We start from the raw sequence: 17,282 nt of genomic DNA, 5'->3' as shown, positions 1-17,282 counted from the left end.
TAATGAACTGTAAAAACTATTTTAAAAACTACTGGAACAATATGTAGAAGGTGCAACTGGCGCCATTGATGAAATTCAGTAAATGAGCGAGCCAACTGCTCTTGAACTGGCTGTACGCAAACACACAGGTTAACGCAAATGCTTGAAGGCTCGTCTAGTGCAGTGGCTCAATCCCAGACACAGTGGTGCTGCAGGGGGTGGCAGTGGTCACGAGTTGGCTGCTCAACGAATATACGGCACTGACTGATCAGCTCCGGCGTGCTGGCAAATTGCTCTGTGAAACAACTACAGCCGGTTTCGGGGTTCAATGAATGTACGTCGCCAAATATACTCGGCTTAGGCGTGCTGGCAAATTGCACTGGAAACTGACTATAGCCAGTTCCAGCGGTTTAAGGATTAAAAATTTAAAAAAACAAAAAAACTGCTCTCTTCATAACACCAATGTTTGTATTTAGGTGATTTAGTTAGCTGAAGGTCGAGTTACGATGACCCGTTGCACACCACTTTAGTGATTTTCCTGTTATAGGGGGTCCTCGGGTTACAACGTTTCGAGTTTACAACACTCACTTCCCATAAAAACCTACAAAAATTGAGACATGAGAAGGAATAAAGGTAAGCATTATTTTACACTCATTTTTTCTGTTACTACAGTACAGTGTACAGTACATTACATTTATGTCCTTTTCTTTTTTCTCAGTCTTAGATTTTGTGTTTTTATGTTCTAGATTATGATTTTGCAAATGTGTTAAGATAAGTAAGTGACTTAGGCTAGAGTGTGTTTCGACTTGCACCAAAATTCGGGTTACATCACTGTTGTAGGTACGGAACTGTGTCGTAACCCAAGGACCCCCTGTATTTAAAGAAGTCATTAAAAAAAAAAAAAAGTTTAGCTATAAGAATGTCAATTAAAAGGAATGGATTGTTTATGTAGTCTCTTATTAACACTCATCGAGCATAGTGGACCTCAGTTTAACGGGAATACTCCAATCGGTAAGAGAGGAAATATTTTATTTTAATTTCGGGAATTTTACTTTGTTAAATAATAATTAATTTTTCTTTTATATATTTATATAATTTTGTGATTTCAGCCACAAGTGGGGTGGCCTACTAGGCTGCAACTGCGGGTTTGGCACCAAAGGCGCCGGGGTTGGAGTTGCCCCCAAGTAAATAAATAAATAAATAATAGACTTTGGTGTGTGTGACGCCTTGCTATGACTTATGACGATAACAGCATCCAAGCTATTTACAAAATCTTTAAAGGAGGTTCCTATTTTCCACATTTAAAAATTACTTTTTTTTTTTTTTAAATTAACAATTGTATTATTGTTTTCTATTATTAACAATTCTATTATCACAGGAGCACAAGATTACTCAGCTGTTCTTGCAACAGAATGGTATTTCAGAAGTTCTCCGGCAAAATTTGATGTACTAATGTCATAGCTCAACAAAATGGCACAAGCCTCTTGGCAACAGAGGCACCTTCTTAGCTGTCAGGCTCCATCCTAGGCCTTTCATGAATTCTTGTTTAGGGTATTTGCCAAGAACAGCATTTTCACACCCTATAATGAAATGTGAAGAATTAAACAACAGGGTGTGCCACCTCCACAATCCAATTTTGGCTTGTTTAAAAATCAATTTCTGGATTCACCCAGGTTGCCCGATTGCTCCTCCAAAATTGTGGGGGTAATGGAGCAGGTGTTTTTTATTTTGGCCTGATGCCATTCCTGATGGCAGACATCTTTAGTCATCTTTTTCAGACAGGCAAATGGGAAGGTGATCTTATTCCAAACCCAGGTCACAAAGAGCAGCAACCTTCATAATACAGACTTCGTGAGTCTTTCCAGAATGTCTTGCCATTTCCTGTCACTACTACTCTACGTCCTTGTGCCTCTTAGTAAATTTACACTTTGGAGTCCTTCATGACAGGAATAAGCAGATAATCTGAAGATTAGAAGCTCAAGACTTCACAAATGTACTCATTCATACCTGATGCACCGACTCAGTGGGCTGTGTAAGGGAGTACTGTGTGCTGGGTGGCAGGATTCCTGCAGGAACAGAGGGTACCTGGGAAGGCATTGCACTTGGCATTCCAAAGGAGGGAAGAACAGGCTGCTGGGAAGGTGTTGCTACAGAATAACCAGGCTGGAAGCCACTAGGCGGGTAGTAAGACATCTGCTGTACGACCCCATTAAGTGCAGGCGGCTGACTATAACCTTTGAAAAGGGAAACAAAAACAAAGGATGAGAACAAACCACCTAAACATAATGCTGGCAACCTACTCTGCAACACTGGAAATACGTCAAAGGCCACAGCAAATATATTTCATGTCTTGTCTGTTATAACTTACACAGAGAAGAATATACAAAGGACACATACTGTAGAGAGAACAAACATTTGATCCAAGAGAATTTGAGCATTTTGTACTAAGGTGCATGGCCACATGTTAGAGGTGAGGTTTCAGGAATATTGAATTACTTGGTGAGTTTTGGCTAAGCTTTTAAATACGTTGAACTTTGGTTGGCTGCTGGACAGAGTAACCATATTCAATATACGTCGGAGTTTAATCCCACACTTTACCTTTGGAGGTCATAAGATGTCTAATTTAAATCAAATGTGGGCAAAGAATGACATTCAGGGCATCAGGGTGGCCCATTAAGCTTTGCATCACAAAAGCAGCCTGCTTAAGAATTATTGTTATTCATTATGCAATCTATACAAGTGGACATCTGTCTGCCCAGCATTTAAACCTGTTGAGCCTATTCAGATTTAATGTCTGTGAAGTACATTTCTTAGAATATATTTTGTAATATATGCAGTAATAAAACGCAGTAGTTAGCACTGCTGCTCAGAATTCTAAAAGAAATAATGGAGGAAACAGGTAAACTGACAATATTAAAGTAACATGTAAATAGAATAAAAAGTTAACAGAATACTAAACTCATTGCAGTTCATTAGGTGCCAGCTCCATTACCGCTCATGAGTCCAGCCGCGTAACAACTTATTCATTGGTAACATGTTAGCAAAAAGAGTGCGCTGACCGACATGTAAAACGACAAGTTTAAAAGGTAAAGAAAAGCAAGTGAAGACAGGAAGAGAACCCGCCTTGGACAGTTGAACACGCTGTCGCTGAATAATCACAAGGTTCTCGAGTAGTTAATACCATTAATGAGGTAACCACGAGAAGCAGGGTTACAATCCAAATATTCGTTTGGGTCTAACTGCATTCAATTATAGTTCAGAAACACATTTACAGCGCTGGTATGTGCTTGGAATGTTTTGAGCCCATCACCAATTGGCTTGACATGTGCAGTAGGCCACACCTGTAATATGAAATTTACTTCACTGAATTTCCTATATTGTTTGCGGTTTTCACCATAAACACTCTACCAGAAACTGTTATTTCTGTTCAGCAAGAAAACGCAAAAGTAAAAATTTCACAACATTCAACAGTTGCAATCAAGCTGTACGGCTTTACCAAATAAACGTTTAGATTTTTACCTTGGGACAACTCCTTTATTAGTTGAGTGATTCATAAATCAATAAAGATGATGTATGACAAAGTATTCCCGAGTAGCAGGATATTTTGTTAATGTCACAGTTATTAAACCCCTACACAATGTTCCTGTTTTTAAAGGCAATTGCCTAATTTTCATGTCCTAAAGTGGCGTTAAAACATTAATTCATCTGCCCTGAAGGGCACTGGGTATAAGACGACTTCTGAGAAATATAAACACTATTGGCAGCATTATAAGGAAGTTTAAAACCTATGGCAGAGCTGCAAACCAACCTGGTTGTGAGTGAAAGCTAAATCATCATCAAGAACCCTCATCAACTTAATCAGAACAACTAACTGACCGTGTAACAATGAAACACGAACAGGATGACGGGATCAAGGCCCAAGCAAATGTTTGTAGTGTGGCAACTATTAGATGAACACCAAACAAACAAGGACTTCGTAGCCGAATCCCGAGAAACACTCCACTCTTGACCTCAACAAATAGTTGACTAGAATATTGCAGGAGGAATTTAGACAGACCTGCAGAGTTCTGGGTGACAGTTTTATGGGCTGATGAAACTAAACTGGGATGGCTTGGACATGTGAACAAGCGGCATGTCTGGAGCAAGAAAGGCCAGACTTGTGACTTATGACTCACAGTCATTGACGACATGGTATGGTTTTCGACTACAGGAACTGGCATTCTTTACTGTATAACTGGCAGAGATACCAGGCCATTTTAAGGTGAACATGATGCCTTCTGTTGGGAAACTGAAACTTGCTGATCACGGATTAACAATGCAAAGCAACGCTGCCAAGCCAACCAAAGCTTGGGTGAGAAATAGACCATGGCATGTCCTGGAGTAGTCCTCTTACTCCCCCAAAATTTAGATTTTCTATGGGATTTTAGGATGGCAATTGCAGCAGAGAAGCCAGAATGGGCCGATTCCAATAGCGAGGTGCATGAAGCTTGTCAGCACTTACCAAAAATGCTCATTAGAAGTAATGAAGGCTAAATGATAACACAACTTTGAGTGTAGCAAATTATTTTGAGAATATAAATTATGAGTATCAAATATTTTTTGTTATTTAACACTAGAATTAAAAGAGCCTACAAAAAACTTGTAGATCCGGCTCACCTTATATCTGTTCGTAAAAACTGCAAATATACGAGGCAGTCGGGATCGAACCGGGGACTCTCAATTACAAGTCAGCAAATCTTACCGCTACACTACAGAAGCTGTTGCCTTTTCCTTGAACCTTTTGTGAAAGTGTTTGTTTCATCTTTGGACTTCAGTCTTCACACATTCTATAGTTTATGCCTACATTTTGTTTCTGTTTTAATAATGTGTTTACACAGATTGTAGAAACGGAACACACATGAAATGCATGTGTTCCAAATCACGATCTATTATTTCCACTCTAAAACTCCAGCACTTCACTCCCAGATAGTCAAGGCATGAACTCGGAGAACTTTGTGCACGTCCTGCGCTGTGGGGGATGAAATAGCAGGCTGCTTGCTGCTTGTCTTTATTGGCACATTTACAGGACGGAGAGGTGCGAACGAACGGATCCAAGGTGAGTTTTTTCATAGGCCCTGGTAAATCTAGTGTTAATGAGACTTTTTGTTGTATATTCTACTTAACCTCTATTCACATCACTGTCTTTTGAGGCAAGAAGGCCTAATATTTCCAGAGCTAGAGACCTCCACGTTCACAGTACCAGTGTGACACTCAAGGTGTTCCAAAGGGATTAGCATTTCCTCTACCATTCATTTTTATTTTTGTTCTTTTTTCTATTTAAAACTTTACATTATTAGGTTATAGTGCCAGTGGCATACACAATCTGTTGAACTAATAAAATGCATTGTATTTTTTCATGTGACAAATACATTGGAATGGATGAGTCAAGAATGACACCCTTGAATAAACATAATAAGTTGCATTTATAGAGCGCCTTTCACAAACCCAAGGTTGCTTTACATACCAAAAATCACATATAAGAAAAGTTTGTTAAAGAGGAAAGTTTTCAGTTGAGATTTAAAGGTGCAGAAAGAGGAGCAAACTCAGAGAGACTGAGGAAGAAAGTTCCAGAGTTGGGGGGCCATAACATTGAAGGACCTTCCTCCCAGGTTGGAGAGTCTGGTGTGTGGGACAGTCAGGAGATGACTGCTCAAGGACCTGAGAGAGCGACAAGGAGTGTAAGGAGCTAGGAGCTGAGTGAGGTAGAGGGTGGAGAAGGTTATGTAGGGCTTTGAAAGTGAGAAGCAGAATCTTGAATTTAGTCCTTGATGGAACCGGTAACCGGTGAAGATGGGAGAGAACAGGGGAGATGTGAGAAAAGCGCTTTGTGTGGGCGAGGACTCTGGCTGTGGAGTTCTGAATGCACTGTAGCTTCTGAGTAGATTTTGCAGGGAGGCTGATGAAGAGGGAATTACAGTAATCAATATGAGACATTATGAAACAATGAACCAGAGTTTGAGCCTTATTAAAGGACAGAAATGGACGGAGTTGGGCAATGTTACGGAGACGATAGAATGACATTTTGAACAGAGACCGAATGTGATGAATCAAACAAAAACACCAAGATTTCTGACAGCAGGAGGATGTGTGACAATGTTGCGATTGGCGTCACAGCTATCGTAAACAGTTTCTGTACTAACCCCTACTCTCTCTGCCGTTTCCTTTTCTGGTGTCCTTTTGGTGGTGGCTCAACTACTCAAAGCACCGTGATGTCCCAACAATGATGGATGGATTAAAAGCCAGAAGTCTGTATGACCATCAACATCAAGTGACTCCGTGAGAACCCTAACTACAAAGAGGACTATTTAATTTATGTTAAGTAGAATGCCCAGAGGGCACTGGGCAATCCCGTGGCCTGGAACCCCTGCAGATTTTATTTTTTTTCTCCAGCCGTCTGGAGTTTTTTTTTTTTCTGTCCATCGGACCTTACTCCTTTTCTATGTTAATTAATGTTGTTTTATTTTAATTTCTTATTTTGTCTCTTATTTTTCTTTTCTTTATTATGTAAAGCACTTTGAGCTACTTTTTGCATGAAAATGTGCTATATAAATAAATGTTTTTGTACTTAGATTTAAGCACTAGTCCAGTAGCAAGTGAACATACAATGCAGTTTTGTTATTTCTGATTATTACTATTGTCACTATGCTGCAGTGCTCACTTTTCCTGTTGGGTTCTTCAACAGATCCCAACGGTGAATTTTTATGTGAATTCTTTAATACAACAATAGTATAAACTTAAGTGTGGTGTTGCTCTTATTTTGTCACCATTGTGGCTTTGAGACAGCACTGTGAGTGGAATGACCTCCCACAGTGCGATTCCCAGCACCAAGTCTGGGTCATTGACGGAGCCAACATTCCCTACTGGATACACAAAGTGGCCCCCCTTAATGGTGACATGATAGGACTGAAATAATAGATTAAAATTTAAGTATGGATGAATGGATGGATGTTATTGTTATCTGTACAGCTACTTAGCTAGAGGTCTGCTATCGTACCCAACAAGACCTGCCAACATACTGGATTTGAAGCCAAATCTTCCATCTAAAACTCTGTGTTCAGGACAGGTTTAGGTTTTCTTCGAATAAAAATATTTTTAAAACAAAGTTGTAATTCCTTTTGCAAGCTCACTCATTTTCTCATGTGTGTAACTGAAACAGGTTCTAGATTATGAAATTTTTACTTTTCTTTGCTGAAAGTAACAGTCAAGAGAAACTGATTCATAAATCAGAAAGTCTGTAAAAAGAAAGTAAAAAAAGATTTCACCCTGAAAACCGCAAAAAAGAAAGTGAAATTTCTCCAGTGTTTAAAAATGAATGCATATCCTGTTCAAATATCTTTGCGTTAGCACAAATTGCATTGGCATCCTGCACCTTAAAGCAATTTTGTTTGGATTGGAGTTGGAGGTTCATGAATAACAGAAAAACGTTAATTAGGCAGCTTACCCAAAAATCAAAGCAGGCTATCCCTAGAGCGTTACAATACTTTGGCAAAAGATCTTTAAACATCTAATGGGAATCATACCTGGTGTGGGAATTATTGCACTCATCTGCCCCAGAAAACAGGAATACTCTGCGTGAACCTGAAACAAATTACAAAGAGTACTATTGTTAAAACAATAACCAGAGGACAGACACCCAGACCATGCAGAGAATAACCAACAAGGACTTCAGACTATCAGCATGATGTGCTTAATCTGGTTCAGTAACACACACGCCTTTTTCTACATTTCTCAAGATCATACACTCCATTCTCTTAACCACCACTATAATGTATAATGAGTGGGGCGGTCGTCTTAAATGTGTGTTCGTTTGTGTTTGACAGTTACAGATTTTTTTTTTAAGAAAGAGAAATTACTGAGGCATTTTCAGATAAAGTACTTATGGTTGAAAGCCAGCAGTCTCAAGCAGGATTTATTACACAAATGACCATAGCCATTACCAGCTTATGACTGCACTTACTGTCTATGGCTAAGTAAATAAAACTGCTGTTCTGATGAACTTTATATGAATTGACAGAAGTAATAAATTAGCACCATCTAGTGGTGATGTTCAGAATTTTTTATACTTAACAGCCCATCTTCAGTTAGTGATGTCATCAAGCAGACATACTGAAACAGAAAGCATGTTTGTGTCGCTCCTTTAAACATTCAGTGCAGTTTGGGGTTTGAAGGCATTGTTGGTATGTAAAATGTTTTATGGATGTTTACTTCTTTATATTAATGCATCTCTGTGAGAGACTGTCACAAATATTTGAAGTTATTTTAGTGGACTATTTTTACACTTGCCAGAATAACCAATTCTGTCTTTAAGTTAATCTTGTGAGTTTATCTCAGGACTTTTCACATCATTCTATGTTTGTTATTCACCTGTAGTTTTATTCTATTCTAACTGGCTTAAGGAAGCAGAGCAAAGCAAACCAGAAACTACTGTCTGTGTGGTCACTGGAAACAGAGGAGTGAAGCAGGGCTCTTGAGGCAGAGGGCAGGACAAAAGCCAATTACCAACAAAATGTTCACCATTTAATTAAGTGGATATCTATGCACAATAAATTAGTCTAGTACCATTTAATATTCCCACTACAATACCTATACTGCCACAGCCCAGGGAAGGTTAATCTAAGCCTCTCACTTGTTAGCTTATTTTTAATATTTAAAACACGTCTCTCGTAAGTAGCCACTGACACATTAGACACATTTTCCATCAAGATTTTATTAACTTAAGGAGTCTGGGACAGCTGTAGCCTGCACCTGTGACAGTCGATTGTGTAATGCGACATAACCAGCAACTCAGAGCTAGCAGTCTTCGGTGACAATCTACGACAACAGGTTTGAATTTGTCCTGAACTGTAGTGGTGGACCAACCATGTGTGCGAGTTGACACCCAATGAATGCAGCTGCAAGGATAAAATACAAGAGTGTATTATGGACTACTCAAACAGAAGAGGCATTCATCTGTCTGATGTCATGTCATGTGTTGGTCTCAAAACAAAATGGAAACAGCTGAGCCAGGACTTCTGCTAACCTCAGGGAACCTGCAATACATGGTCATGCATTGTGTGGATTATTGGAATGCAGTGACCTCACAATACTTCAGAAATTAGAAACTAATCTGACGTCTAAAATTCCAAATCATGTAATCTGACATCTGCAAATACTCAGCTCTTTTCACCTTGGTGTTCAAAACCTTCACTTCTAAACTCAGACTTCATAAATGCTCAGTTATATGTTTGTGACAGAAATTCACACCCCTATCTATAAAATATTGATCATCCTTTTAAGCTAGGGCCGAGTCCTATCTTGTCCTACTAACATTTAACTAATAGAAACGTCGAAACACTGGACAGCCACAAACTTGTCCACTCTTTCATATGAGCCATAATGCCAGAGGATTAGATGTGCCAAGGATACTTAATGAGAAAAATAGACACAAAACATTCCAGGATGGCCGCCATTGAGTAGAGACCCAGACATACCGTTTGTAATAAATTCTCACATAGCTTCTTTGCTGCTGCCAAGCCCTCTGGTTTAGGATGACTGCAAGACAACAAAAAGGGGCAACAAGAGTTAGGAGCCATCAATGCATGTGTGATGTCATTAAAATGTGATGCCTACCACAGACAATTACTTGAAAGGAAAGAGAACTCCAAGAGTGTAAATCAGTCAAGCTGTTGTACAACAGTTAAAATTTACCTCATTATTATACCCTAGTCAGCATTATCCTCATTCCTTCAGATTCCACTACTTTTTCAACGTCTGGTCAGACACTACTTATATATGAATATATATTTTAGCATACCTGAAGATGTAAAGCAAATACCCAGAATACAAACTAATTTCTTTTCTTTTCTTTTTTTTTATTAATTTTATTACAAATCAATACATAGCAATCAAGTTTTTACAAAAAAAAAAAAAAAAAGAATTATGTTAAGAACAGATCGATCCCCACCCCTGAAACTAATTTCTTGCTAAACAGATTTGTCATAGAGGATTAAAAGTGAACTAATAAAGCACAATATTGTTCACTTCAACTGATAAACAGTAAAGCATAACCTCTGATCTAGAATCAGGACTCAACACCAGTCTTCCAAAACACTGAAAAACTTGGATTTTTATTTGCATCACAGAAGTTGGACTGAAAATGAAAAACACTTAGCATATTATATGCACAATACGGTGATCAGTATTTCCTACCTTATCTTGGTCAATAAGAGGGCCTAGCAGCAGGCTTAAAACCCTCAAGGTACAAGGATGAATGGGAAAATTATTAGGCAAGCAAAACACCAAGCATGCTGTACAATCTTGGGTGTGCTATAAATGTGATTAGGCCTCAAATAATAAGAATTTTAATTGTCGAGACAAAGACGCACTGGTTCCCAACATATTCCAAGAAATTACATAAAAAAAAACAAAAAAAAACAGTTTACACAGAGTAGGCTAAAGTTATTTTGGAGTTGGGCCGATTGGTAGTTAGATTTTCTGGAAGAAAACCTAGAAACGTTTTGTCAACATAGAGAAAAAAAAGGGGAATTGTGTTTTAAGACACACACCAGGATGTACTTCTTACTCAGAGTTGTGGGAATCTAAAACAAACTACCAAGTCATGAAGCTGAAGCAGAAACCTTGACAACTTTTAAGAAATACCTGGTGAGCTAATGGGACATCTGAGCTAATACCTAAACAAACGAGCTTAACAAGCTGAACGACCTTGACTCATTTGTCAGATTTCTTATGTAAGCCAGTGGGGTAAGATGAACACACGACCATTGCGAGATTAATGGAAGAGGTCTGTAGGTTGATTAACAAAGTAAAGAATAGAGAGCAGAAGACATGCTTCATTAGGTTAAAAATGAGGGTGAGGAACGAACAGGGTTAGACAAAGGCATCACAGGCACGGAGCATTAACACCGAAACCACAAAACCTAAACCCCGATGGCCTGCTCTCTTGTTCTTAAAACATATATGAGTAATAACAACACCCCATAGTTTGTAACATTTATCAGTGGAAATGAAATCTGAGAAAACGTTATTTTGAAGAGTGAACCAAGTAATTCCATCTGAAGGAGCATCTGAAAATTCTCTTGTTCTGTGAATATCTATTTAATTTATAATAGTTTTAGGCGAGGTTCTTCGTAGCCAAGTTCTGTGTTGCTCTGTTTGGTGTATACAGTTGTTCTTGAAAGTTTGTGAACCCTTTAGAATTTTCTAGATTTCTGCATAAATATGACCTAAAACATCATCAGATTTTCACTCAAGTCCTAAAAGTAGATAAAGAGAAACCAATTAAACAAATGAGACAAAAATATTATACTTGATCATTTATTTATTGAGGAAAATGATTGAATATTACATATTTGTGAGTGGCTAAAGTATGTGAACCTCACGGATGATCAGTTAGTTCGAAGGTGAGGTGTCTGGTGTTTTCAACCAATGGGATGCCAATCAGGTGTGAGTGGGCACCCGGTGTTATTTCAAGAACAGGATCTATCAATGTCTGTGGAAGTGTATCATGGCACGAACAAAGTAGATTTCTGAGGACCTCACAAAAAGAGTTGTTGATGCTCATCAGGCTGGAAAAGGTTACAAAACCATCTCTAAAGAGTTTGGACTCCACCAATCCACAGTCACACAGATTGTGTGCAAATGGAGGAAATTCAAGACCATTGTTACCCTCCCCAGGAGTGGTCGACCAACAAAGATCACTCCAAGAGCAAGGCACACGTGTAATAGTCAGCGAGGTCACAAAGTACCCTCAGGGGAACTTCTAACCAACCGAAAGCCTCTCTCACATTAGCTAATGTTCATGTTCACGAGTCCACCATCAGGAGAACACTGAACAACAATGGTGTGCATGGCAGGGTTGCAAGGAGAAAGCCACTGCTCTCCAAAAAAAACATTGCTGCTCGTCTGCAGTTTGCTGAAGATCACGTGGACAAACCAGAAGGCTATTGGAAGAAAGTTTTGTGGATGGATGAGACCAAAATAGAACTTTTGGTTTAAATGAAAAGCGTTATGTTTGGAGAAAGGAAAACACTGCATTCCAGCATAACAACCTTATCCCATCTGTGAAACATGGTGGTGGTAGTATCATGGTGTGGGCCCGTTTTGCTGCCTGTACGGAGGAATAGGCGAAAATTCCTCTAAGCCAGTGTGCAGGAATGAGCAAAAGTTACTGGAAACGTTTAGGGGGTCACAGCAGATACTGAAAGCAAAGGTTTACATACTTTTGCCACTCACCAATATGTAATATTCAATCATTTTCCTCAATAAATAAATGACCAAGTATAATATTTTTGTCTCATTTGTTTAACTGGTTTCTCTTTATGTACTTTTAGGACTTGAGTGAAAATCTGATGATGTTTTAGGTCATATATGTGCAGAAATATAGAAAATTCTAAAGGGTTCACAAACTTTCAAGCACAACTGCAACGCTTACTGATGGTCAATTTTATAACCTTGCCCTGCAACACTCTGTTAGGTGCTGTTACTCAATTAAGCAGACTGCTTTTCTAAGTTGTTTTAGATAAAAGTATCTGTTAGGTGAAAAGATAAATGTGAATGTAATTCAAGGAGGGTTTGTGCATGATTTTCAAAGGAGAAGAACTGAACTAACAATGAAAAAGGGGGACAAAGAAAACTGCCAAGAACCTGCCAACAGTTACCGTATGCAAGTTATTGATTACTTTACACAATGCAATATTTAAAGCAGTACACCCATTAGGAATAACAAACAGACAGAAGTCCAATATGAAACACACTTTTGATAATCAGACACCAAATTCTACTTAGATACTTTAAAAAAAGTACAGTTTGGAAAAAGACACTCTTAGCCGTACCTGATGTATATATACATTGGCTCAAACGCTTCCCTCCCTGATGCTGGCTCAATGCAGCCAGAGCCTTTGCCCCGAAGAAACACTTTTGCTCCCGTTTCACTCTGGATGTGCTGTAGAAAAGAACAGTTGGGCCCCTCCACCTTCTCTTTCACACTGAAAGATGGAATTGCATGTTCTAAACCCACAAACACTTTATCCTGAACATAATGCATCTGGCAAAAAAAAAAAACAGCAAAGATGAGCAAGAGGTTTTCAATCCCAACAAGGTACAGAATATTTGTTTAAGGAAATCGAATCTAAGTTGAGTGTTATTACAACATGTAGACAACCCAGAACAATCAATCAATAGAAGTGGTGTAACAAGAATATGAAGGGTTGTAATACAAAATAAAAAAAAAAACACAATCAATGAGAAACGACAAACATTTGAGCAACATAAAAGGTCAACAGTCACAGGTAAACTTTACTGACCAGTAGTGAGAAGTGAAGCAAAAAGACTCCTTTTATTGGCTAACTAAAAAGAATATGCAAGCTTTCGAGGCAACTCAGGCCCCTTCTTCAGGCAAAATGTAATCTTCCTGAAGAAGGGGTCCAAGTTTCCTCAGACTTGCATATTGTAATCTTTAGTTAGCCAATAAAAGGGGTCATTTTGTTTGACTTCTCACTATATCCATCATGGCTAGCTAACACAGTACAACACCCTAGTACTACTTTATTGACCATTAACTTTTTGTTCACACACCATGCAGTCACTGTTAACTCCCCACTCCCATGTGCCCCAGTACAACTGCCCCACCCACTCCAACAATTAGCAAGCACATGTGATTAAGACTTTTTTATTTGTTTTAAATGGAGGCTGATGAGCACTACAAAGACTTACTCCAGTTTGAAACTGAGGTTTCTGGGGAGCTACAGGTACTGGCTGTACGGCCGATGCTGGCTGGTGGTAGACTGTAATATTGGCTCCGGCGGCAGGAAGTGGCTGAGCAGCTTGAGCAGGCTGCTGGTACACTGTAACAGTAGCACCATTAAATGTTGGGCTGGAACTGGTAGCAGCCTTCACAACTCCATTGGTAATGATCTCTTTTATTCTATTTACAGCCCCTGATTGGAAGAAAAAAAAAATGGCGAGGACTATAAAGAAGCTCTCGCAGCATTCAGTTCAAGAATCTGCATGTGATCATGTTAGCAGCTTCACCTCAATTCTTAAATCATTCAATGCACCAAGGAGCCAGGCTTTATTTTGCAAAGTATCATTACAAGGCACTACACAAACACAACAATAGCAAACAACTGACAGAATAATAAAAATTAGATATGCCAGTTATACAATATATACAATCACGCAATACAGAATTAGAACTCCATTACTAATTTATATGACATGAAATTAACAGTACTTACTGTCCACCACATCTCGTGACTGGCCTTGCACGTGTAAATAAAGCGGCCGGTCCCTAGATTGGGAGATTGACCGGGGTTTGGAGAGAAAAGAAACAATTAAAATATGCAAAAAAAAACAAAAACAAAAACGCACACACATCTTTACAGATCCAGTTGACCTAAAACACATCCTCACAACAAGTTTACAAATAGTGCAAGCATGGGTTTCCATAACAACAGGTGCCTCAATCCCCTTACAAGTCTCTCCATCTTGTCTCACAGATGGGTTTTGAAACACAGGAAGGCCCTTTGTGAGCAGAGCAGAGCAGAGGCCCAGACAACTTCTCTCTAACAAGGGGAGTATTAAAGTGACTACAGCCGGGGCCTGCAGAAGGCTTCGACTGAAGGAGAGAAAACCCTGTGTGTTTGTACCATCACTCTCTGTATTATATTTGACTCCAACAATTAATATTTGGTATGTGTGGTCTAGTAAGGTGGTACAGAAACACCTTAGTTAAGAGAATAGAGGAGTTCTAGGACTATAGTCCACTGCAGGAAACTGCTACTGGAAGTAGATGGACAATAAGAGGAATATGGTATAAATACTGTATTAGGGATTTATCACCAATGCTGCTGCCCTGATATTCCAAAGCCATTTTCCATGGGACTCTTGCCTGTACATTCATGCTGCCATCTTAGCATCTCCCCAGGGTTGAGGGTTGACTCAATGACATCTGCTTCCCTTTCTTTCGCTCCTTAAGGATCCTGGTTCGGCTCACAGAGACATGCCAGTGGCTACACACTCTGGACCAACAGATTTTAGCCTAAATGCCTGCATGTACATGTTCTTTACCTAAGCCCCAAGTGGCACTTCTTTTTTCCCCAGCTTCTACCCACTTCATAATCAGCATTTACATTTCTACAGATATTACTTTTACATACTGAGCAAATTTTATTTATACAAAAATACCTCTAGAGTATAGGTGAAATAACTCCGCACTCCCATAGAAAGTTCCCATTCTACAGTACACACAATACCAATGACTATTGAGGATTGCATGTAGACAAGTTGGGCAAGGATTATTACAAGACGTACATTAACCCAGGCATGCTGTATTTTATGCCGAATTCTTTATAAAAGAGTTTTGATCTCAGAGGATGCGTCAACTGAGATATTACTGGATGAACAAAAATGCAGCAAAAGCAAAAAAAGGGCAGAAGATGGAATCTGCTTTGTCACTTTTGATAATAAATGCAAAATGAATGAATGAACCAAAAAGAAGGCAATGATAGCCCCAAAAAACACAAACTTGTGAACTGCTTCAATAGAACAGAGCACATTTCTAACGTACTACTCAAGTACCAAAAGAGTAGGCAGCCTGAATAAGAAACATTCACTTGCTTAATCAGGCTACTTTATTAGAACACCCTTAAGGGACTTACCCAAGCCCTGCTTTCCATTTCTCATCAGCAGTCATAAACCGGCCCCTTGTAGAAACTGCAGCTCCGCTGATTCGACTGATCTATGCAAATACACAAGAGGATGATCAGGCAACAAATATCGTACAGCTAACTCCACATCTATCTGTGGCCAAGCTACACACACACACACACACACAAGTCGTCAGCACTTTAACAATGTCTAATCTAAATTCACTGTCTCGGTCCTGAGCCACACTAACACAATGCATTTGAGGAGGACTTTTTTTTTGGTTTGGAATTCCATCCACACTGGAATGGCTTTTTTAACCACCAAAAACAAATACATTTTGAAGACACAGTACAAGAAGTCTGTAAATTTAAACATGCTGGGTCTCTTATGATGGCCTTGATATGGGGACAGAAAAAAAAAATACATAAAAATAAACATCTGTAAACTGCCAACATGTGACTTCTGTGGTGCATGTTAAATTTTTGTTTGTTTCTTTATGTGACAGAATTATTGGCAAGTGCCTCAACGGCGTTAAAAACCTGTATCTTTAGAAAACACACACACAAAAAAAGTGCAACAGTGCCCACCAACCTCATCTTGTGTCTGGCCTCTTGTTAGCAGGTTTCTGCAGGTCAAAGGAACATCATTGATTTCAACCTCGGCGACTACCAGGTCATCTTTGGCCTTGGCTGCTGTCTGGGCTTTTCCAGGCCCTTGCACCTGTAACATAACACATCAGTGCACCATTCAGCCCTCCTCTTCATCTATTACTACAAAACAGTGCAGTGACACTCAAAAGCTGTTTTCTACTCATTGAAAACTAAGCGTCATCACCAATTTGTGAGACATTAGTGATAACGCACGACTGTTAACCAGCAGTTACCTTTTCTGTGCTTCCGATCTGAGAGGGTTTCAGTTTGCCTTTAGCAACCAGCATGGCATTTATCTTGGCAGCAACTGCTGCAGCTGCATCCAGTGCACCAGACGGCGTGCTTGAACTGTCAGCGCTTCCAGAGGCAGACACTCCGAGGCCATGAGTTGGAGCCGCCTGGGAAGTGAAAAGGCCGGCTGATGGTGTTACTGGCGGCGCACCTGATGTGATCACGAGAGGCTGCTGCATGGAATTCATAGGAGGGCCTGGCTGGTCCCACTTGCTACGGCGCCGGTCTCTACAGAAAAAAAAAAAATCTAAATCACCAAATGGGTCACTGTGCAGATCTGCAACACATGATGGTTAAGGCTGAAGGGATGAGGCTGAATGCCAAGGTAAGACTTCCAGTATTCTAGAACAGAACCATTCAGTTGGTTAGATGTGTGTGTGCATGCGCGAGTCACAGAAATAATAAAAAAAAGTCAGTAAAACAAATGTGTGTGCAAAGCAAGAGCTCATTTCTACACAACTTACATTGAATTGAGAAAAGTCCCATTTACCTTCATACAAGCATTGCACTTGTAACCCTCAGCAGGACGAGTACAGCTACATGGAAGCGATCCAGTTGTGATCTTTTGAATTCATTACAGTTCTTGTCTGAGCACCAACAGCCACAGCCTGTTTAATGATGAAGTGCTGCAGGATTCTACTGCTTTCTGAACTTTTCAAGCTGGGTTTATAGTGCAGA

At 39.5% G+C, this 17,282-nt stretch overlaps 1 protein-coding gene across 5 annotated transcripts in view; it reads right to left on the bottom strand.

Moving 5' to 3' along the window:
• Positions 1-17,282, bottom strand: part of khdc4 (KH domain containing 4, pre-mRNA splicing factor) — a 37,497-nt gene that overhangs the window by 7,628 nt on the left and 12,587 nt on the right. For all 5 annotated transcript variants that reach the window (XR_005632420.1, XM_039743343.1, XM_039743362.1 and 2 more), the window contains exons 2-10: positions 16,547-16,832; positions 16,255-16,383; positions 15,675-15,754; positions 14,253-14,305; positions 13,729-13,952; positions 12,849-13,060; positions 9,489-9,549; positions 7,539-7,596; positions 1,987-2,213 (exon numbers count right to left, since the gene is read on the bottom strand). Coding sequence is in view for 4 of the 5 variants with exons in the window: in XM_039743343.1 (XP_039599277.1) it covers positions 1,987-2,213; positions 7,539-7,596; positions 9,489-9,549; positions 12,849-13,060; positions 13,729-13,952; positions 14,253-14,305; positions 15,675-15,754; positions 16,255-16,383; positions 16,547-16,832 (1,330 nt within the window). In the remaining variant the exon portion in view is untranslated. The remainder of the gene's footprint in view (positions 1-1,986; positions 2,214-7,538; positions 7,597-9,488; positions 9,550-12,848; positions 13,061-13,728; positions 13,953-14,252; positions 14,306-15,674; positions 15,755-16,254; positions 16,384-16,546; positions 16,833-17,282) is intronic.

This window comes from Polypterus senegalus, chromosome 1, assembly GCF_016835505.1.
Source record: "Polypterus senegalus isolate Bchr_013 chromosome 1, ASM1683550v1, whole genome shotgun sequence".
Taxonomy (NCBI): Eukaryota; Metazoa; Chordata; class Cladistia; order Polypteriformes; family Polypteridae; genus Polypterus; species Polypterus senegalus.
Note: the sequence above shows the minus strand (reverse complement) of the source record. Positions and strands in the feature narration are given on the sequence as shown.